Here is a 24,410-nt window from a genome sequence, read left to right on the forward strand (position 1 = left end):
TAAAAGGGAACAGTATTAAAATTCTGATTTTAGTATATGAAAACTAAACTATATTGAAACAACATTGAGCTGTAGCTCTTCTCTGCCTTCTCCTGTAACTCAAACAATACACAAAAGTTAACTGAGCTAAGTCAGAGGACCAATAATAGTTTGCTTTTAAATAGAGCCTTTCATCTCAGATTCTGAATGAATATTCTTCAAAGGCATCCCTCTGTTTTATCAAGGAGAACTGAAAGCCGACAGGGCATTGAATGTGGAGTAAATGCATAAATAGACTCACGGACGATAACAGGTCTCAGCAGGAGAGAAGCCATGATCTCAGCTCCCAGTGCCCTGCTCTCAATATCAGATTCATTCACTGACTTCTTCATTTATTCATTAATATTTATGGAGAGTTCGCTATGGGCCAGATCCTGGGGAAGGTCTTGGCAACACAAAAGTGAGCAAAACAGAGACAATTCCTGACAACACTTCCCTAAGGAAATGTTGATTTCATCAATAAATTCATTTTTGTTCAGTCACTTATAGGATTGTATCTTCTCTGTCAAAATATTCTACATTAAATAAACTGGTTCTCTGTAGTTATTCTAGTAATTTAAATACAAAGTTAGATTTTCGTTTTTTATTTACCATATTCCTCTACTTCTGATTTTATATAAAGAAATAATTATACATTTATTTAAAGCCTTTGTTTCTTCTTGACTATTTGAAACAGACAGCTCCCAAGCTGGGTGACATACTAACCCATACCAGAGTCCAGTGCTCATGGGTCAGTGTTTATCTACCCTCTATCAGAAGACAAACCTCAAAAAGTCCAATAGGCTCACCTTCCTCCACGGCGGCAGTCTGTTCTGAGGCTGGTGATGGGGGTGGAGAAGGAGGCAGATTAGCTGTCTCTTCAGCTGCTAAAGATCAAACAATGGAAAAATGAGATACAACAATTAATTCTATTAGGCCAGTAGGTGTATAGGCACTTCTGTAATCTGTAAAAAGTCCTCTCTACGAAATTTAGAAAGAGAGTCATAATAAGATGCACTTGACTTATTTTTAGCCTCATTACCTGATTCACATATTTTTGAAAACCTAAAAGAAAGAAAAGCATTTAATATTCTCCAAAAAAATCATTTTTTCTTCTCCATAAAAATGGATTAGAGATGCCTGCTAAAATTCTATCATTAATCGCATTAATTTGTGTCTGCCTGTCCAATTAATAAAATATTTCATTCTGGTCCTAATCTACTATATTCAAACACACACAGGCAAGCATTTTAGTTTGGATTTGGCTTGACTGGCTGAAAAAATATTAGAAGTCCATATTGTTCAACCTCTTGATCTGGAAACAACTGTTACCTTGATCATTCACAGTTAGTATTGGTAATGTATTTTTTAAACAACATTTTCTCCACTGAGTCCAATGTCAAAACCCCTCTTCCGTACGTATTCTCAGAAAAGAAAAATGAAGCTGTCACAACCTGAGGCAGCCTTCAGATAGACACCACGTACTAGTGGGAGCTGAGTAATCTTTTGGCCTTGGCATTACACATGAAGGACCAAAGAGAAAAGTTCTAGAAGATGTGATTCATTCACTGTTAACTCTTTCTCTCTTCAAGACACTTACCTTCTATGACCACTCATATGAGGGTAAGCGATTTCAAAAGGAAATACTCAACAGTCAAGGCTAGTGGTAAAATCTCTTTTAAGATTATGTGAACTCAGTTTCATAAAGCAGTTAGTAGAGGCAGCTTTGGGATGACAGATGACTTCTTAGTTCCTTGACCCTCTTGGCTTCTACATGGCATATTTTAAGGTTTCAATGAGAAAAAAATGGGGGGGTAGTTTCGTTTATTTCAAAGAATAGAAGTGAACCACAGGCAGAAGGTTAATGTTTTAGATAATTTTTTTCTCTCTGTTTTAAGAGAAAAATAATCCTTGATAATCAAAGAAAATTTTATTAAAAATAAGGAGAGTATTTTTAATTATTATTCTGGGAGAGTAAAATTTTTTATTGCTTAATTTTTAATAGACAATTGAAGGAGTATTGATCAGAAGATCAAATATTAAGGATACATATGAGAGAGAAAAATGGATATGTACTATTTTTAGGCTTTAAAAACCATATCTTTCTGTGGATTAGCTATATGAACCTGTGAAATAAACATATATGTTAAACCTAAGAGAGTTCGTTCTTGCGTCTCTGCATGTATATACACCTACATCTATCTATGTACCTATCAACCTATCTATGTACCTATCAACCTATCTATGTATCTATCTAGTAATCTATCTATCTATCTGCCTGTCTGTGTGTCTATCTATCTATCTATGTATCTATCTATCTATCTGTCTATCTGCCTGTCTGTGTGTCTATCTATCTATCTGCCTGTCTGTGTGTCTATCTATCTATCTACGTATCTATCTACGGAGAAGATGGGCAGCAGTCTTTGGTTGAACACGCTTTCCTTGGCAAGCACCATTACATTACTTGTTTGGCCCTGGACGGCATTTGACTCGTGACCAGGAGAGAGAGCAATGCTATCTCAGGGCCCTTAAATGAACCAAGGGAAGGCCAGAACCTCATGTGAGATACAAAGTCACTGATGAATCTAACAAAGACCTAGCTATACGTTTTTGTGTAGTTAGTTCAGAGTGACTCAAACAAGGCTATAGTATAGACACTCATTCACCAAAACCCATAAGGGGAAACAATCATCTCTAATTAGAGTATTAGGACATTTTCCCTATGAATGGGGGCCATGCCATCAAAATGCATTGGCTTTATTTTTATAATAACTGTCTGTAGTGGACTGGAAATGCAAAACTGAGGTCAATTTTGGGGCAAAGCCTAAACATAAGCTCATCACCCTGAAGACGACCCAAATACCACAATGAGCCTGTTGAGAAAGGTGAAAATAGGTGCCAGTGCACCCCAACAGCGGTGTTCGATGCCGGTTACATGTAAGAATGAAGCATGAGATACGGCCTATCTCTGAACATGAAGATGTGACCCCGAGATCAGGGTGCAGCAGAAAGAGCCCCGACCTGAGGCTCCTTCGCGTTTACCTAGAGGCAGGGCTGCAGGTTGATCTTTATGCTGCGCTTCTTTCTCCTGTTCACCTTTTAGGACGGCGACAGCCTCAGCCGTGACCACCTGAACTATCCTCGCAGACACCTCCTCTGTAATAAATAGCAACAAAGGAAAACAAAATAATGAGACCTCCAAAACAGGCGGCAAAGAGGAAAAAAGTACTCAGCCAATGTAGTCGATTAGAATTCATTTTCTCTGTCTTCTCCCCAAAAAAGTACAACAGAATTTATTAAACTGCAGATAAAACACAAATACATATATTGTAACCAAAAGAAAAAAAGAAAAGAAAAGAGAAAATAAAAGGAATTGCATTCTGGGAGCTAAGCAAAATAAACACAGAATGACAGAAAAATAATTAATTTCTTTGGCAGTTTATCTTTAAAAAGCTGTTTATACAAACGGAAATAGTGTAATTTTCCATACCTACTAAAACAAATTCAAAGAGAAGAAAAGATTTTCGATTTAACTTCTAATTTTTTTTGTGGTTTTCTAACAGTTTGCTGGAAAAGAGTCATTAAAATAATTTTCTATGCTGATTTGCAGAAATATCATGATTTAAAACCTAAAGAAGATGCCTCAAAATGTGAATTTGTGATTAAACAGCATTATCTGGGATCAGTGTGAACAAGACTGATTAAGAAAAACCTGGGAAGATAAAATTTGAATGAGACACACAGAAATGATATATCAGATGGTCTCTTTCTAAAGAGCTACTACTTTTCTAGAGAGCAGACGTTTTAAAGATCGTTAAGGCCATATGATATATACCCACTTAGTGCAATAGTTTTATTTAAAAAAAGCGGGGTTCGTCATTAAAATGATCAGTCTGTGAGAGGCCAGATAACCAGCTTTCGGCCTGAAATGGTACCCACCAGAGCATATCAATGCTAGTTTTATGTAACCTCCTCAGAAAAATAGTCAAGAAATGATGTTCCACACGTCAGCAACTAAAAATAAAAGACTTTTGAGATTAATAATATTGTTCTACATTAGAAATAAATTCTACAGACTCTAACTTTTCATTGTCTTTATATAAAAACACCTACCAAACCAGGAAATAAGCCCACTTACAGCCCTAATAGAAACAAGTTGTACTGGACAATGTGGGTGGGGCGGTAGGATTTGTTCCCATAAATTTAGGTAAGATTTTAGAATAAATGCTTCATTGAAATTTGTTCATGGCTCATCACCAGAATTTCCACACTCACAAGCAGGTGGAGGAGATCTGCCTGTTTTTACCCAGTTCATTTAGATTCAGCCTCCCCTGGAAAGCCTTCCTCACCCCACCCTGGACGACAGAGAGTACAGTGCTGAAGAGTCAGGGTTTTGGGGGGTGAGCAACCCACTTGGACAGAATTCATCTGAATTTTAAAACCTGGATTACCTGATTGAGTATATTTGCCTTTATATATTTGACTTCCTAATTTTTTCCATAGCCAACTGACACTATGACCTATGTGTAGTCTTAAGGGAAGGCCTGCAAACACTCCCATCTGGAGCACCAGCAGTCACAGCAGCAGAAGCAGTATCTTCAACTGTTATAGTGCTCACTGTGCCAAACACTCCACTAAGGGGTTTGTCCTCATCATTGCAATGATTTATTTACTATTATTACTCCCATTTTGCAGATGAGGAAATAGAGGACGAATAGGGTTACCCTGGAGAATCAGACATTCTTATTACAAATGTCATACTTAGGATAGCAATTTTCAAATAATGAATCAGACATAATTATTACTATAAATATCATACTTACGATATTAATTTTCAAATAATTAGGATATTGTAAAATGTCTTAGATACTAAAACTAAACTAAATGGGATTTAATATTTCTTTTATGTTTGAACTATAACCTTAGGAAGCTGGAGTCCTAATTCAAACTTCAAGTATTCAAAGAGCAACTACTTTTTGTAATATTATCAGGCAATGCAGACATCTAAGAGCTGTCTCAAAGTGGATATAATTTTCTATGGCCCTTTTTGCAGTATTCTTTCCCACTGAAAATGTCACTTTAGGAGCCCAGCCCTTCAGGGAATGTTCAGAGGAACCCCACCGGCACCCTGGCTTCACGAAGACATGTAGCCCCTCCTTCTCCTCTATTGCCCTCCCCCGTGAATAGCATAGCAGTTAATATTCCTTCTGATGCTTTGGCAACTGTTAATGTTATTTATTAACTTGGAATAACTGTGAACAATTCTGTTCAAAAACTAAAATGGAACAAAAATGCTAATAAAATAATACCGTTTTTTATTTATCAATATTATTGATGAAACTGATCAATTTTGATCAATTATTGACCAATATTATTGAATCTACACAATACCACATTTTCTGGATGAAAAAACTGGTAAAATAATGGATAAAGGCAAGTACTGTCCCTTTGCATATCACTTTGGTTTATATCAGTGTAGTACAAATATTTTATGTAACAGTAGGTTCTGGTGTCAGAAAACCTGGAATCAAATTCTGCCTTTATCTCTTACTAGCCACAAGGAAGTGACAATCTCTCTAACCCTCAGATTCCCCACCTGTAAAGGGAGTAGAGGTGGTATTCATCTTTTGGTGTGCTGTGACAATTAAATGAAATAATATACATATCAAGCGCTTATTTAAATTACATACCACTGTTTTAGTCAGTCTTGCTGTCTTATCATCTAAGTCTATGATCATTATTTGATGGATAAAATGTAATACAAGAGCAAATACTGATAATCTACTTAAAATTATTTCTCAGGGAGGGCTGGCCCAGTGACGTAGGGGTTAAGTTCACATGCTCCTCTTCAGCAGCCCTGAGTTTGCAGGTTCGGATCTCAGGCGCGGACCTACGCGTGCTGTGGCGGCTCCCACATAACAAAATGGAGGAAGACGGGCACAGATGTTGGCTCAGGGACAATCTTCCTCAGCAAAAAAAAAAAAAAAAAAAAAAAAAATTGTTTCTCAGGGTCCAGCCCCATGGCCAGTGGTCAAACTTCCTGCACTCTGCTTCAGCGGCCCAGGTTTGCCAGTTTGGATCTCGGGCGTGGACCTCCTCCACTCATCAGCCATGCTGTGGTGGTGGCCCACATACAAAATGGAGGAAGACTGGCAACAGATGTTAACTCAGGGTGAATCTTTCTCACCAAAAGAAAAAAAAATTATTTCTGAAAAAGTTGTCATTTCTAAGCAAGGCTCCAGTAAATCTGTTTCATATATTTATATGCCAAGTAATTTTCATAAAGCAAGTTTTTACACAATACACTTTGCACTCTCAATTTAGTTTAAATTACAAAAGGAAATATTTTAGGTTTTGAGAATTGCCACTTGTATATACTAGTTTTCAATGAAATTTAGACATTTAAAAATCAACAGAGTGATTTTTAGTACTTGTAGCTAACAAATTATTTTCTGGAAACTTGTGTGTAATGGAGAGGAGCCAGCACTGCAGAAATTGGGACACATGCAGAACCAAGTGTCTTCTGGATCATTCTTGCATCTCCCTGTTGGCACTTACGCAAAATTTAGTATTTCCCTATGGCAGTTAGTACATTTTGCGTGGAACTGTGCTGGTACACATGCCTTATCTCCCCTACTATGTAAAATTCCCAAAGTCAAGAACTCTTCTGTCTTTGTTGCAATTCTCAAAGCTTCACTCATTGATCTTTACCCAGACTGGATGCTTAACACAATGTTTTCAAAGGATGAAAAATTAACATGAAAGGTCTTGTTCATGATATTTATACAAATTCAGAAATAATCTATGCTTGTTACTATATTTACTAACTTAAAACCCCCCAATTTATATATTTACTGTATTCTTCTGTAACTTTCTGATGCATTTTAGAACAATATCTCCCAGATTCTTGTGTACCTATTGATGAATTTTCCAGGGTCTGAGAGTACCTAACATGAATTAAGTTTATTTGAATTGGGAAAATAACCCAATAAAAATAATATAAGTATCTATTGGCTTATGTGAACAAATTACAACTGAGCTATACTATATCATTTCAGTCTTTTTGTTTGGGATTGCATTTAGAATAATTTTGACACCGTGGAGAATTATTTTATATGTTGTGGGCTAATGAGAAGAGAACAGAGGTGAACTTAATACAATAAAGGATGCATTCACACAAGGTGTAGCCCAAATGGCACTGTGGTGCACCATACAGACAGACTTCCAAAACATTCTAAATAGAGACAAGTGAAGGAAAACTGAATCACTGCTTGTCTCCAGTCAGTACTGACATGTCTGATCTAAATAAAATGCACTGTATCAGCCGCTACCACATTTCTTGTGAGCAATAACTTAGTTTCAGCAAAACAATATCATTTATTTTAGATGGGAAGTAGTACAACATTTGAATTTTATTGATTTTGTTGTTTCAGAGAAAATTAACTTACATGCGTTTGAGTTTCATAGCTGAATAAGAGCTTATGAATAAGCTAATTTTATATTTGAATATATTTAAGCAAAATTTGTAAGAAAATAATTTAACTCAATCTTGGAAGAATTGATCATTTTTTTTCTTTAAAAGAATTTAACATATTTTAAGAAATGCTATTTTAGAATAATCCAACAGGCTATGTGGGAGCCAAGTTAATGATATATTATCTTCAATTTTTTTGGAAGAATAATATTGTTAAAACTTTTCAAACAGGAAATAACACATTTTCTAATATTAATTGCTCAGTGAACTTAGGAAAACAGCATAAGATTGTTCTGGGGAAGCAAGGGCTGTCATCAGCGTAGAGATGGCAGCTTCCCCCAAGGAGAGATGGCTTTCTCCCAGCAGAGACCTAATCAGTAGATCTCCTGGGTGAGCCTCGCCCTGAGAGCCTGGCTTCTGGGACAGGAGCAAATGCACTCAGGGTATGGGTAAAGTTTAGGGAAGATTAACGTAAACGTGCCAAACAAACACAGAAGACAAAGAAAGTCCCAAAATCAGACCTATAAAAATGAAAACATGGGAGTGATAATGTGTGTGTGATTATATATAATTTCTTCATTCATTCTACAAATACAGTATCTATTAAATGCCTCCCTTCATTCATCCACCCATCCATCCAACCATCCATCATCTCTTTCTGTCTATCTAGGGGATTACTGTCTTTCTTAGTGTACATTAGAGCGAGTCGCACAGACTTTAATTCAGAGAATGAGGGTACAAATGCCAGCATTGCTACTCTCTAGTTATTTCATCCCATAAATTTACTCAAACTGATTGTGCTTCCATGCTTCACCCATAAAATGAAAATAATAATAGTACCTGTCTTACAGGCTGTTGTGTGGACTCAATTATATAATTAAATAACAGGTCCGGCACACCAGAAACTCAAATAAAAAGAAGACATTCAAATAGTTCTTCACCAAGGTGTCTTTGTTTTCCCTAGTCATACTCTCTTCTGGGTCCTCCACCTGAGTATTTCTACTGTAAAGAAGGAGCAACAGCGATGTGCACAAGGGTCCAGCCCAACTAGGCTATCATCACGAGCACTGGATAATAGACTTAATCCACCATCACATACATTGGTGCCAGGGGCAGCGTTTATTTTTTGTTTTTTTTACTAGACAAAGCGAGAGGGAAGCAAATACTGCCCCTGCTATTTCTTACCCAGCTTCATATCCACCTCCCTGGCTGTGCAGGTCCTGGGCTACCATCTGCTCTGGATTCCCACCAGTAAGTCCCGATTCAGAACTGTCTTCTAGACAGTGCTCCAAAAGGCATGATAACCCCTGTCTACTTCCGAGGACAATTAGCCACATGAATAATTCCTTTTGGGGTAAGAGATTCAACTACATTTTCATTTTCATTGCTTAATCTTCTACCTCCTTATGCCCTTTCCTACTTTCTAATTTTTAAATTTTTTTCCAAACATTACATGTGTAAAATTATGAATAGGACTTAGTTGTTCATAAGGTTAAAGATGAATCTAGATTACACATAAATTGGGAAATTATTATTCATTACACATAACTGAAGGTAACAACAATTTTTACAGCTGACAACATGACACTTCTTACTATTATCTGAAACTTTGAAAGGCTCAATTATCTTTCTTTTAACATCTAAAGTTTTCCGGAAGTGGACATTTTTAGTTTATCTTAAAAACTGTCTTAGTTAAGGTGTGTGATATGTATTTTATTCCCTCTTTTGTTAATGTCAGGTTCTCAACGTAACCAACTAACAGCAGTTGTCACATTGCACTGAGAACCACTATTTAAAAGTTAACTTGTTATTATTTTATCAGCAGTGTCATTATGGTAATGAGACTGTCACTAGCAGTAATTCAAAAATATCTCATGATACAGCTCTAAAGTCACGCCATGCTGAAGCAAAATGAATGACAACTTGGAACTAATCTGATAAGTGGATCTGCCTGTAAATAAGCTGGAAAGAAAACATTAAAAGCAACTTCTTTAAAACAAATTCATCTCATAACCTTTAAAAAATGTTACTGACTATAGACTGACACAAAATAAAAGGTTTAAAGATACAACCCAGGTAACAGAGCTATTGGTGGTAACAGATTATCACTATACAGGTAAACACTTAAAGGTAAAAAGTGAAGTCTGTCTTGAACACTTATTCTGGGCAACAGAGAAGGGGGTCAGTATTCAGAAAAGAGTATCAAAGCAGTCCCTGGTAGATGCACTGAATTCTGAAAAGAAATAACACACATTTTTTTGGTACTGGGGAAATTGGTGGAAACATATACAGGAGGTAAATAGGTATAAGAAACTAATTGAGACCTGCTCTAATCCACAGAAACCTACTTGATAACACCCCAAAATATCATGCTAAGCTACTTACATTTCACCTAAGTAATGAATAAACCTCATACTGTGATACAAGGTTATTAAACAAGTTGATACACCAGACACTTTTATTTCCTCAATCAATATTATTGAGGAAATTTATCAATTTTGATCAATTATTCATCAACATTATTGAATTCACACAATAACATATTTTCCAGATGAAAAAACGCAAAATAACGCATGAAGGCAACTTACTGTTCCATTTGTATATCACTTTGGTTTATATCAGTGTAGTACAAATATTTTACGTAATAGTAGGTCCTGGTGTCAGAAAACCTGGAATCAAATTCTGCCTTTATCTCTTACTAGCCACAAGTAAGCAACAATCTCCCTAACCCTCAGATTCTCCATCTGTAAAGGGAGTAGAGGTGGTATTCATCTTTTGGTGTGCTGTGACAATTAAATGAAACAATATATATATCAAGTCCTTATTTAAATTACATACCACTGTTTTAGTCAGTCTTGCTGACTTGTTATCATCTATGATCATTATTTGATGGATAAAATGTAGGTAAAGATCTTTTTGTACAATTGAGATGATGTTGTCATTTTTCACAGCAGCTACTTCCTTGCCTGAATGTTGTCACTGCCTAACAGACAACATACTAGGCTCATGCCACTGATTATTTAAACTAAAATGACAAAATAAATTTTCCTCTATTATTGTGCCATGCGATTCAGCATTTATAACTGTTGAAGCTCTTTTTTTCCATGATGCTGATTCATGCTATACCACTGCTGTGCTCTTCTCGTCACAGGATTTTATCACATTAAAATTTATAGGACAGTCTCAGGCCCAGTTTTTAGCACATATTATTAGTTTAGCTATTTTGTTATATTAATCTATCACTACTGCTTGGTTGATTTATAACAAAAACAACGGAGTTGAAACTTGCTCAGTGCTCTGAAAATTCTAACTTACTTCTGAGCAATGGATGACATTGTGGGTATACACAGAGGTTTGATTTGAATGTGTACCCCTTAGGTTTTCATCAGGACCAGCTGTGATTACTTGAACATTCATAGGCGCAACAATGAGACTGTGAGTGAAAAATCCAAGCAAGTTGGCATATGCCTGAGAACATATTTTTGTTGATTTCTTCCAGGTTGTTAAGAGAGAAGTAAGAGACACTGACAATAAATTCAGCCATATGGAATACAAAAGGCAGTAAATGTTTCTGCTTTTAAGAATAACTGGCATAATAATGCTGTTTTAAAAGAAATGACAAGTAAACCTACCTTACACTTGTGAAAGAAGGAAAATAAAACCACTTTAGACAGAACGCTCCTGTCAAGAAAAGGTTTTTCTCAGTAGGGTACAAAATGGTTGCCTAGGAAACCGATGCTAATTGCTGCTGCTGATGGAAAGCAGTCAACAAGGAAACCACTGTGCAGTTGGAAGGACTCTGCTAAACAAATACCCTGGGTAAATTCATAAAAACAGGGAAAGAAGAAAAGTTCCTTGCTTCTACTCCTTGCTGAATTTGGAGAGTAAATGGTCTCTCTGAAACGATTTCCTGTAATCAACTGGTGATGAAGGAAATTAAAAGAGTGGATTGTTGGGTTTTTTGTTTGTTTGTTTCCCTGGCACCTTAGCAGCATTAATTAAAGAGGCCTGTGTTGGCATAGCCATCCTTAGTCAGACTCCGACTGATCTCGAAGGGTCACCCTGGCCAAGGCTGCAGCTGTAGATCTTTGCCTACCAACTTTTTCTTCCAAAGATTTCTTCTAAAGATGTACTGATTAAAACAAGGATAAATTTACTTTATGGAGAAAAATGCATTTGTGGTAAAGTTAGTTTATGGAGATAAACGCATTTAGGATGTGGAATCATGATTTCACCAAATTCGGTTCTGATGGGTACTTAAATTTAAGAGATCTTAATATCGCACCCGCTAAAGACCATGAAACACGTTTAGTCATCATGGGGGATAAAAAGAACAGTAAGACATCTTCCTAAAGATGTTCCTACATTTACATTGTGCGTCAAAGTGGGGATCACACTGAAGGACATGTTCTTGTTTTTTAAGATTTTCTAGTAATGGCCACAGATCTTGGCTGAACCAGCCAAAGTCATCCACATGGTCCTCTTCCGAAATGCATTTGCAACCTGGTTGGGCTAGGACTGGTAGTACAGTGTAGGATTACAGGAGAATTTCTCTCACTCCTTTTCCTACCTCAACCTATGTGCTCAAATCCACAATTTGTTTAGACTGACGACTTAACCTATTCAAATGAAGCTTTTAGACTTGAACAAAATCGACCTAGCATTTAAATTTAGTAAAGGGAGAAAGTGTAGTAAATTAAGATGGTTATCAGCAGAAGGATACCACAGGTTAAGTACTGTATATTATGGAGTCAAAAGTAATTAGAAAGGCAAGCACAGATCATAAATAGCACCTACCGGGAAATTTTGTTTCTAATTTTAAGAGTCCAGCTGGAAATAGAAAAAACACATTTAAGCAGAAGAAATATCATAAGTGAATACGATCTAGCTTTATACTTATCATATTCTAGCTAAAGGTTTTTGCTACTGGTGGTGTTGGGGGTTTCCAATGTAGTAATGTGCGCATACGTATATTTCTGCTTGTGGCCCATATATTCAACATTTACTAATTGTCAGGTTGTAATATTTTATTGATCTTAAATGAATTTGAGAAAGAGAAATTTCTTGGGGATTTTGCCCCCCCCTAAAATTTTAAGATCGCTTTAATATTAATAAATTGAATACAATCAGTAAGGCACTGGGGGAATTGATAATGCTTTTAGAGCTTTGAAATGCTCAGGTCTGCATCTTGCCAAAACCATTACAATTGTACTACTCCTTGTAGACTTGTGAGAAATTGGATTATCTTCTGCCTGGTCTTGAACACTTCACAGTGTCAAAGGAATGCAGCGTGAGACATTATTAATAACATTAATGGGAAGATGAAATATCAGTAAAACTAAGAGAGCTTGAATAAATTCACCCTTAGAAATAGTAACTCTGGGATAAACAAAATACAAAATGTAGTGATATGTATGCAGATAAGCAGATGTGTGTGTGTGTGTGTGTGTGTGTGTTGTATGCATGTGCCAGCACTCACACACATAAGGGGCTCTCCATGTTTTTAAAGGTTCATCTGTGTTTAGGTACCTCAAAGGACTTGGGCACCAGGAGCAAGGCTAGGATTTCATACTGGGAAATCAATGCTTCTATAGTTGCAAAACCTAGGAATGCCTGAGACAGAGCACATGATGAAAAATGGAAAAATATTTTAGGTTCCAAAAGAAGTCTTTGGAGTGAACTTTTAAAATACAAGTTCTCCGTATACTAGGAATATTCTTTACTAGTTACCTCTATACACATGGCTATTTCTTCTAGGAGAAACTGTTTGCTACAATAAAATGGTAAAAAATCACCAGCTTAGCTACCTTTTGTTCCTCCTTCTATCTCATCCACAGCATGATAACTTGAGAAAATCTTTGGAGGCCTTGTGACCTCAGAGCATACGGAATTTAGGAACTAGTGATGGGAAAATTGGTTTGTTCACAATACATCGTAGGGTACGTTCAATCAGCACATAGAGAGACCAACATGACTTCTGTGTAATTATATTTTGCTTAAACCACCAGTCCTAACACATTTCTAAGAATGAATGTGCAAATACAACATCAGCTTTATGTGCTTTCTTCTTAGCAATTCTCTCAGGAACTATAAATGCTTGAAATAAGTGACTATCCATCTTCCATGACTGCCTATTTTATTTTTGTCATTGTAGCTATATAAAATATTGTCTGCAAATATTTTCTTTATATCAGTCCTGAAAGGACTCGGCAGACTTTAAGTAACTAATAAGTGCACATGGTAATTCTTTATAATTCTCAGATTATAACTGAATATATATAATAAGAGAGTAATGTTTCAATGATGCTATAGGGAAAGGTACAATGGAATTAATTACATTATGAAATTCTGAAAACTAAAATGCTATGGTGAAAAACAAAATGAAAATTGGGAAGAAAGATATAATTTTGAGCCATCTTTCTATTATTCTTTAATCATTTTTGTTAAATAAAAGCTTAGCCACAACACAATATAAGAATACCTTCTTTGGAAAAATTCCAAACAAGTAAAATTGATGATAATTAAAGACTTATTACTAGGACCTCTGAGTAGCAAAATCAAGAGACTGCAAGATCATCTTTTTTAAACTAAGAAAATAAGTGTCAAGTCCAATGTTATATTTGTACTTGGGTGCTATTATGACAGTAAAAAACAAAGACTTTAATAGAGTGTTAAAATTTTTTCATGCCAAAAATTATTCCAGAATAAAGATGACTTCTTTTGTGTTCTGCATTGATTAATGCACCCCATGGAAAATATTATTAAATGAATTTCTCTCCAATCAAGAGATACAAAAGGTTCATTATGTAAGATGAACAAGAATGACTAACTTCAAAATTATCTTCAGAAATTTGCAAATAACATACAAATCCTACTTTAGAAAATACTCCTTAGAGATCTGTGGAAATAAAATTTTACACTGATGATTCTGCTTCAATGTTGCTTACGTATGTCAATCTGTATCTCTTCTCTGTGTACTGGGTCTCATTGTTACCAAGCAGACCTCTAGAAATACTCAGATATGTGTGTGCCATCTACATCCTACTTCAAACTGCCAAGTATTAAGTATTCACTCTGTATTTGAGGACATTGAAGCTTCATATCAGAATGCAAATGATATCGAGAAAACATAAAACTGTAACTCATTATGGTAACAGCTCTGTTCTATTGTAGGAGCAGGCAGAGCAAGAAGGGTAGATCGGTTTTCATGGAGCAGGAGAGTTGAGAAAAATATAAAAACAGGATGCTATCTAGTAGGTGGGCTGACAGGGGGCAAGGCGACTGGGCTCTGCAGTGGAGTTGAGGGTGGGACCCTGGGCACATGAGGTCTTTGCAGGTGAGTGTTGAGAACCTGAAGAAAATGAAGAAATGGGATTCAAGAAGCAAACCGAAAGACACTCAAGACAAGTGCTACTTACTTCATAATTTTGCTTAGGGCTGGTCCCAGATAGGCAGACGATGCTGGGACCATATGCTATATACTATGTCTATAAACACAGAGCTTCATTTGGTATGAAAAACACAATTCTGTGGAAGAGATATAAGAGGCTTCTTGATGATATGGAAAATCAGGTAGCATAAAAAGGCCTTGAAATTTGCTTAGTAAAATATCGCAATGAAAATTCAATTTACCGTGAAAATATATGAAAAGGAATATTATTTTCTTCCTGACATATAAGGAAACTTTCTAACAGACTTGTAGCTTTTTTTTTTCAAAGCGAAATTGCAATTTCAATATTTTATATATGGAACCCCTGATCACGAAGAGGTTGACCAATTCTTGGCTCTAACAATACGCCTGAAAATAGCTGGGTTTTTCTGATTTATTTTCATTCCCCTTACTAGTTTATCAATCCCTCCTTCTCAACTTTTACAGAGATCCTCCACACCTCAAAAATGTTTTACATGAATTTATAGTTTGGGTCTGTTTTCCCAAAGAGAAGTTTGCTGTGAAAGTGAAAACTCTCATGAGACTAAGGAACTTTGTGGTTTCTGGCCTTTTTTTCTTCGATAATTCCTAAATGCAACACGAAACATAAAGGCAGGAAGGGCTTGGTCTGATGGTAACAAGAAGGTGACCAGAAGCTATAGGAAAAGAAGTATGGTTTTAATGCAGTCACATTAATTAAAGCATCATATTTAAAATTTTATAGAGCAAAATAAAAGAACCACCTCAACATTTTAATCAAATAGCTTGTCCAAAATGTTTTCTAAAAAGCATATTTGGAAATTTTCATTTATCTACAGACCTGGTGAAGAAAAACACTTTGTATTTATATAGTTTTTTCACATCAGTTGCATCAGAAAACATAAGGAAGGGTTGAAACTTACCATGATTTGGGGCACAGGTGACTCCAGTATTTCTAATTAGAACTGAAGAAATGCTCATCGTTTTTAAAATTTACTTAAAAAGTTAAACATAATTTGGGAAGTTTTTATTCCTTCACATTAAAAAAAATTAAATTCAACCTTAGCTGGTGATTGTAGTCCTAAGATGTTAGATTATCAGCAAGGGTAGCTTCAATTCAACAGGAAACCGGTGTCACCAAAATAGCCAAGTTCTTGAGCAACGTTTCCAACGCTGCATTCAGATCACATGTGCAAGTTCAACGTGGTCCACAGAGCATTTCAAGCACCATATTTTTCTTAGGCAGGAGAGCAGATATTTCCATGAGGGCAAGTGACCATTGTTATTCCAACTAAATGAACTTCCCCTTCTAAAACGTGACTTTTGAAAGTGGCATCTGCACTTGCTTCCAACTCAGTTCTTCGTTTCTTTTCTTATGGTAAAAGAACTGAGTGAGAAATGGCCTGGAGGAAAAATCTTACATGCTTTGTCACCTAGGCCAAATTAATGCAAATTTTTTGAGAAAAAGTAGTTTTCCCTATGTCAGCATCTGTGTTCTGGTAAAGCCCTAAGGAAAGCAGGTTTATTGCAACCTTTTCAATGCGTTAGTGACAAATCTCTATTTTTTAAATTGATAAGAAAAACAACAAATAGCCGATTTTTCAAGAAAGACAAAAATGCACATGGGCTTTAAGATAAAGGATACCAATATGCAAAACGCAGCAATGAGAAAAAGTATCTAGTGAACTGATTAATTTTTTAAATTGCTTATAAAAGTAATAGTAGATTATTAATATTAATATTATTATTATTTTCTTCCTTGAAGAAGAAGAACGTCCTTTAAACATTGAAATACTTAATGATTAGAACTGGAAAATGTAAATGGGAGCATCTTTCATTTTAATATGTCAAAAAAGAAAATTATGGATTATAAGAAGCTTTCATCATTTTTATAAAATAATGAAACTAGAGAAGTACATCTAATTGAAATCAAAACATTTTGCCTAAAGTGAATGAATAAATATTCCTATTACTCAACAGTAAAATGTTGTTTATTACCTAAGAACTTATCATTTACAAATTATTTTATAGATTCAAAGATGAAGTAGAGAAAAAAGGGCATTAGTGATATTTTATTCAGATTGACCTTCAAAAATAAGATACATGACATCTCTCCAAGACAATACTGGTACATTCCTTTAAAGAAGTATAATTAAGTCAATGACTCAGAACATCCATTTGCTTTAAGATTCAGACTGTCCATTTGTTAGAAATGAAAATTCTGTGAGCTCTGACCTAAAACATCCAGGCAATCCTTGCCTTACAGCCAGAGGATCAACAAAGGCACGCATCCTAGCGTTCTGTTTGCAGGATACTTCAGTGGCCTTTTCAACTGAGGCCAACTATTTCATCGCGCTCAGTTTTGCAGGAATAAGCAAGAAAAGTTGTTCAATATCCATGTGTTTCTTAGCTGTTAGATTACAGATGTCTCAGAAATGTCATTTATCCTGATTTCTCATATTCTTCCCAGTTCAGTAATTTTCATCATCAGGACAATATTTCTAATCAGCTGTCTTACTGCTCTCATAAGTGAAGATATATTTTCTCCACTCCAAAGATTCATTTTCATTTTCAGACCACGTCAAGTCCTCCCCTATGTCCTTTCACAACACTATTTCAGAGTTCCCACCTAACTCCTCTCTGCTCTGGACAATAGCTCTGTCTTCACTTTGCATGCAGCCTCCTCTCACAGTGCTTCGATTTGCCCCTTCATGTTCAGTATTCTTGTCTAACACAATCTTTCCCACAAATGCACTGCTCACTCCGTGGTATAACTTTTGTAGCCTCATTTTGTTTATGTGATCTTCATTCTCAAAACCAAACATGGACACTAACTCTCTCTCTTCTTCATATTAATTCAAGAAAATATTTACTAGCACCTGCTATAGAAAATAAGCATGACATTATACACCACAAGAAATATGAAGACGAATGAAGCACATCTTCCACCTCAAAACACTCACAACCCAGTGATGGGGTTAAAACAAGTAACAAGGAACCTCAGTAAAATGTTCAATAAGATCACTGCTATTGGCAAGATACAAACATGCCATATGGGGGCGTTTGGAAGAGCAAGAGGTTCATTAGAGAGAAGGAAATCCATGTCGGCTCTGGGTCTTTGCTCATCGCTTCTGATGATCTCGCCTATAGGGAATGTGCCTTTTCACAATGGTTTTCCATCCTTGTCTCATGAAGCCACAACAGATTGGTTGGGTAAATGTCACTTGTTTTGCAAAAGAGAAGATTTTTAGTTCAATCAGAGGACTGGCCATTCGTACCAGAGTTGCTTATGCAAGAATCAAAGGCGCTGGTATCCTGGCACTGCCTTGACCTGTGTCTCCAAATAGGAAATTTGGACTGAAAATATTGAGTCTGATTTTCAGGCTCCTGAAGCTGACTCATCTCTACTAAAAATGATTTTTCTCTGAATCTAGATTCCCCCCTTATTATTTATTTTGCCTAACGTCTTTGTAAGTTTTGAGCATTGCTGAAATCGATTGTAAAAGCAGACATTTTCCTCTCATTCCTGTGTTCTGATAACCACCTAGCAAGTGCATATTTGTTAGAAGTTGCAAGGAGAGCCTAGAACATACACTTCACTCTTTCTTTGCTCATCAGCTTGGCTGGCTTTGAACTGCTTTTTCTATGAGTTGCTTAATGGTGACTCATTCTGTGAGATGAGCCACTGAGAGAGCAGGCAGCGAGAGGTTCAGTGTCCTTTTCCCCTCAGGACCAGTGATGCCAAGTCAGATCAGCTTAAATGACCAGGTCTGCACTGTAGCACCAGTTGTTCTGCTCATCTGCTCCTGACATGAATATCCAGACTCCCCTGGCAGTCAGAGCACATGCTTTATGTGATGTGCTAGGGAGCGGTGATGCGTGAGAGGATGAGAGGAAGAGAAAAAGGCTTGACACACTGAAGGAGAAAGGGCCGGCTCATCTCAGTAACTCAGGGAGGGGTGATGAATGCTAGGTGCTCCCCAGTCTCCTCATCTCCCAATAGCAATAAAATCAAACCCAAAGCCAACCCGCAAGGTGGTATTCGGTATACATCGGCGGGTATTTTTCTCAGGTGTATACAAGAAATATAATCAATTTAACTCTATGTCATATTTTTAGAAAAAATATTCTTTGACGAAAATATTCTCAAGATATTAGAGCAATATATTTCTTCCAAATTACTAGTAAAGTTTTTCTCTCATCTTTTTTTTTCTTTTCTCTTTTGTGAGAAGAGAATTCCTAGAAATATAACAAGACACATAAGGGCTGTGCATAATCCTAACCAAAAGAAAGGCATCCAAAAACGAACCCAGGAAGACTTGCTTCCCTGACTGATTATTTTCATCTGCTTACAATAAATAAAAAAGGTTTTATGAAATGTTTAGAATTCTTCTCTAAAGGGAGATTTTAAAAACCTCAGGATTTCTAAGAAGATGGCAGTGTAGGAGGACCCCAAACTCACCTCCTCCCACAGACACAACAAATCTACAACTCCCTGTGGAACAATTTCCTCTGAGAGAGATCTGGAAGCTGGATAAAAAGAACCCCCACAACAAGGGACAACACTGACAGAGGTGGGAGAGGCAGAGACACCCCTCTGCTGAGGAAAAAAAAAACACATTCTAGCCATGGTGCTTCAAGGCCGGGAGCAATCTTAAGGTACGAAGCTTTTCCTAGAGGGGCGGGGGATCTGAGCAGGAGAGCTTTGTCACAATAAGCAGCCTTTGAATTCAGCACAATCGACTCGAGTGCCATAACACCTGGCTTTGCTGGCTATTGAAATCAATGGGGAATACCCAAGAAAAGCTATCGAACGTGAGAGAAAGAAAAGCCTGCTCTTAAAGGGCCCATACACAAATTCACCCGTTCTAGAAACCAAAACAAAATCACCAGAAAGAAAGGGGCACAGTCCTTTGGTAAAAGAGACTCACTTGATAAGCTCTGAGAGCATCTCAGACAGGCAGGAAGCGGTTCGGCCCACCTCCCCAGGAACTGAGTCAGCCAGTGGCAGCCATCGGTGTGACCTACTACAGATGTGCTGACATGGATGCTGGCAGATGCCATTGGAGTTCTTCCCCTGGCCTGTTAGGGCAGGAGTGTGCTAGAGCACTGATTCAATCTAGCTCAGCCAAGGCAGGGAGCCCACCCTAGGGACTGGCCCTGCCCACTAGCAAGCCCATAGGGAACTTGTGGGCCCGTGAAGGCAGGGTGTGCAGGACCTCTGCAGCCGGGCTAGTCAGTCTGCCTTTGTGGCATGGGGTGTGTGTATGGGGCAGGACTCTGTTGGCAGGGTGTGTGGGCTGTGCACAGTGGGGCATGTTGGTTGCAGCAGACTCGTGCTTCTCAAACAGCCATGGGGGATCTGCTCCACCTTCCAATGTCTGAAACAATTGTGTGCTGCCACAGCTGGGGCCGGCGCCACCAAGCTGCTCTCCTGAGAGAGCTGACAACAGCCTTGCAGGCCAGAGACCTACAGCAATTGTGAGACCCATGACCCTAACAAATAGCCACGCTGGGGGCCTGACTCACTTAACAGCAAAACAGCAGCTGTGTGTGCTATTAGACATTGCAGCCAGCCATGCTGGGGCTCCTCAGCCAAATAAAGTGACTAAAGTGACCACACCAGCTGCATGCGGCTGCACCTTACAACCAGCAGACCTGGGGGACAGCCTAGCCTACTACGCGCCTGCAGCAAGGGTAACCCCACCACAACAGAAGGGAACATGTAGCCCACACAGGGGACACTCCTGGAATATATGGAACTGGTGACAAGAGGGAATCACATTGCTGGTCCCCATAGGCATGTCTTACATAAGGCCACTTCTCCAAGATTGGAATATGTAGCTGTTCTACCTTAAAACATAGATACATGCACAGAGAAGTAGGCAAAATGATGAGACAAAGGAATATGTTCCAAATTAGGGAAAAGGACAAATCCTCAGAAAAAGAAAAAAATGAAACAAAGATAAACAATCTTCCTGATAAAGAGCACAAACTAATAGTCATAAGAATGCTCACTGATCTTGGGAGAAGAACAGATGAACACAGTGAGAACTTCAACAAACAACTGGAAGATATTTAAAAAAAACCCAATCAGAGCTGAAGAATACAACAATGGAAATGAAAAATTCACTAGAGGAAGTCAACAGCAGAGCAGATGACACAGAATAACAGATCAGCAAGCTGGATGAAAGAGTGGAGGAAATCACTCAAGCTGAACAGAAAGAAGAAAAAAAGAATTAAAAAGAATGAGGTCATTCTAAGGGGCCTCTGGGACAACGTTAAACATACTAACATCTTCCCAGGTGAATGTGAACAAACATTCAAAGAAGATTTAATACCTGTCCTTCTCAAACTCTTCCAAAAAACTGAAGATGGAATGCTTCCTAACTCATTCTACAAGGCCAACATTACCCTGATATCACAACCAGAAAAAGACAACACAAAAAAAGAAAATTATAGGCTAATATCATTGATGAACATAGATGGCAAAAATCCTCAACAAAATACTAGCAAATCGAATACAACAATACACTAAAAAGATCAGACACCATGATCAAGTGGGATTTATTCCAGGGATGCAGGGATGGCTCAACATCCACAGATCAATCAATGTGATACACCACATTAACAAAATGAAGAATAAAAATCAAACGATCATCTCAATAGATGTAGAGAAAGCATTTGACAAGATACAGCATCCATTTATAATAAAAACTCTGAATAAAATGGGGATAGAAGTGAAGTACCTCAACATAATAAAGGCCATATATGACAAACCCACAGCTAATATCATCCTCAATGGTGAAAAACTGAAAGCTATCCCTCCAGGAACAGGAACCAGACAAGGATGTCCACTTTCACCACTCCTATTTAACATAGTATCGGAAGTCTTTGCCAGAGAAATTAGGCAAGAAAATGAAATAAAAGGGATCCAAGTTGGAAAGGAAGAAGTGAAACTGACTATCTGCAGATGACATGATTTTATATATAGAAAACCCTAAAGAATCTACCAAAAAACTATTAGAAATAATAAATGAATAAAGTTTCAGGATACAAAATCAAGATACAAAAATCACTTGCATATCTATACACTAACAATGAAATATCAGAAAGAGAAATTAAGAATACAATCCTATTTACAATTGCAATAAAAGAATAAAATACATAGGAATAAACCTAACCAAAGAGGTGAAAGACCTGTGCACTGAAAACTATAAAATATTGCTGACAGAAACTGAAGAATATACAAAGAAACAGAAAGATATTCCATGCTTATGGACTGGAAGAATTAACATAGTTAAGATGTCCATACTTCCTAAAGCAATCTATAGATTTGATGCAATCCCTATCAAAGTTCCAACAACATTTTTCACAGAAATAGAACAAAGAATCCTAAAATTTTTATGGAACAACAAAAGATCCCGAATAGCCAAAGGAATCCTGAGAAAAAAGAACAAAGCTGGAGGTATCACACTCCCTGATTCCAAAATATACTACAAAGCTATAGTAACCAAAACAGCACGGTACTGGCACAAAAACAGACACACAGATCAATAGAATAGAATCGAGAGCCCAGAAATAAACCCAGACATCCATGGACAACTAATTTTCCATAAGGGAGCCAAGAACATACAATGGAGAAAGGAAAGTCTCTTCCATGAATGGTGTTGGGAAAACTGGACAGCCACATGCAAAAGAGTGAAAGTAGACCATTCTGTTATACTATACACAAAAATTAACTCAAAATGGATTAAAGACTTGAGTATAAGACCTGAAACCATAAACCATCTAGAAGAAAACAGCAGGCAGTAGGCTGTTCCACACTGGTCTTAGCAGCATCTTTTCAAATACCATGTCTCACCAGGCAAGCGAAACAAAAGGAAAAAATAAACAAACGGGACTACCTCAAACTAAGAAGCTTCTGCACCCACTGCTAATGGTCACCCCAGCCCTGCGCTCCGCATCCGCACACTTGGAGGACGTCTGGGTGCCCATCCGTCCTTGAAGGCACCGCCGCCGCCGCCCCGCGATCGGGGCAGCTACCTGGGCAGGTTCCTGGGCAGGTTCCTGGGCTCCGCTGAGGCCGCGCCGCCCCCGCCCCAGAACTCAGGTCCCGGGGACCCAGGCCCGCCCGCCGCCCGCCGGGCTGGGGCCAGCGCCCGGTCAGCTACGTCCACCTGCAGCGCGGGGTCCGGGCACAAGCCCTCCCGCCATCCCGCCCGGCTGGGACCGCGCCCCATGCGCGGGGCCTGCGTGCCCGAGGCTGGGAAGTGCCCCCCGAGCAAGCCGCCCCCGGCACATGCACGGGCTGGATTCCTCACACAACGGGAAGCGTCTCATGCAGCGGTGGCTTGGGAATGCCCAGAACCCCCGACGCACCCGGAGCCGGGTCACCATCACAATCAACCCTCCTGAGAACAGAGGGGCCGTCTACAGGTGTCCACCCCCCCCCGGAAGAGCCCCCGGACCCCTGTGCCAAGGAGACCGTCCTGAGGGCCCTGAGTCCCTGCCCCAAAGGAAAAAAGAAGTTGGATGGACTTCTCTGGTTTGAGAACCCCAACACGGAGGAGAGGAGCCCGAGGGCAGGCCATCTGCCTTCAAGCCTGTATGGAGAAACGGAGTGTCTCCTTCCTTTGTGCCCATGCCTGGGCATCTGAGAGGCAGCCTCTGACCCTGAGCAAGAGTGCCTGAGAGGAGAAGCCCGACCCCGGGCCTGACATCCAGCCCTCCCTACACCACCCCGCTGCGAGGACACCACCGCCTCCAGCACAGTCAGAGCCTCTGCTGGGCTGGAGAGCCGGGAGGTGCCGGCTCCCTGGGGCCTGGGCCTCCTGCTGCCTGACTCGCTCTGTGTCCTAAGAGTCAGCGCCCTGCCACCACCACCTCCTGAGACTCAAACCCACAAGTCTTTTACCCTGTTGCCCCTGCTCTGCCCCTCCATGAGTCATTGACACCACCAGCTCCCACCACCCCAGATGGCAGGTCTGCCAAGCCCCCAGACCCACCTCTCCTTTCCCTGCAGACTCTCACTGAAGAAAGACTGCTGACAGGAAAACCTCTGCCTTCCTCCTGCCCACCCTCCCCTGCCTTTTCCCTGGGGACACACTTATCTGGAAGGTGTGCTTCTCCAAAATCTGCCCAGTTTGTACAGTTAAAAGTTTATTCTTATTTTAAATAATAATAATATGACAGGCAGCTTTATTATCATAGAAATTGTCAGTCTTTCAAAGATTCACACAATAGGATTTTGCCCACATCATGGTTTCTCCACCTTGGTACTGTTAACATTTGGGGCCAGATAAGTCTTTGTTGTTCACTGGGTACTGTCCTCTGCATTGTAGGGTTTTACCCGAATCCCTGGCCTCTGTCCTCTAAGTACCAGTAGTGTATCCATACCGTAAAAATACTAAATGTGTCCAGTCATTTCCAAATACTCGGGGGCAGGGGTGGAAAATCACACTGGTGGAATACCACTGCACGACAGTAGGAAAAAAATCCTCAAAAAAC

General features: G+C 38.6%; 1 protein-coding gene across 39 annotated transcripts in view; it reads right to left on the minus strand.

Moving 5' to 3' along the window:
• Nucleotides 1-24,410, minus strand: part of MAP2 (microtubule associated protein 2) — a 281,613-nt gene that overhangs the window by 50,590 nt on the left and 206,613 nt on the right. For 16 of the 39 annotated variants that reach the window (XM_087424923.1, XM_087424922.1, XM_087424914.1 and 13 more), the window contains exons 6-7: nucleotides 3,061-3,174; nucleotides 828-905 (exon numbers count right to left, since the gene is read on the minus strand). In XM_087424923.1, coding sequence (XP_087281049.1) covers nucleotides 828-905; nucleotides 3,061-3,174 — 192 coding nt within the window. Of the gene's footprint in view, nucleotides 1-827; nucleotides 906-3,060; nucleotides 3,175-12,289; nucleotides 12,323-15,823; nucleotides 16,203-24,410 lie in introns of those variants that run through there. The other 23 variants (XM_087424902.1, XM_087424905.1, XM_087424928.1 and 20 more) reach the window with 4 other exon arrangements.

Source organism: Ceratotherium simum, chromosome 37 (assembly GCF_057802395.1).
Source record: "Ceratotherium simum simum isolate JZ-2026a chromosome 37, ASM5780239v1, whole genome shotgun sequence".
NCBI classification, from domain to species: Eukaryota; Metazoa; Chordata; class Mammalia; order Perissodactyla; family Rhinocerotidae; genus Ceratotherium; species Ceratotherium simum.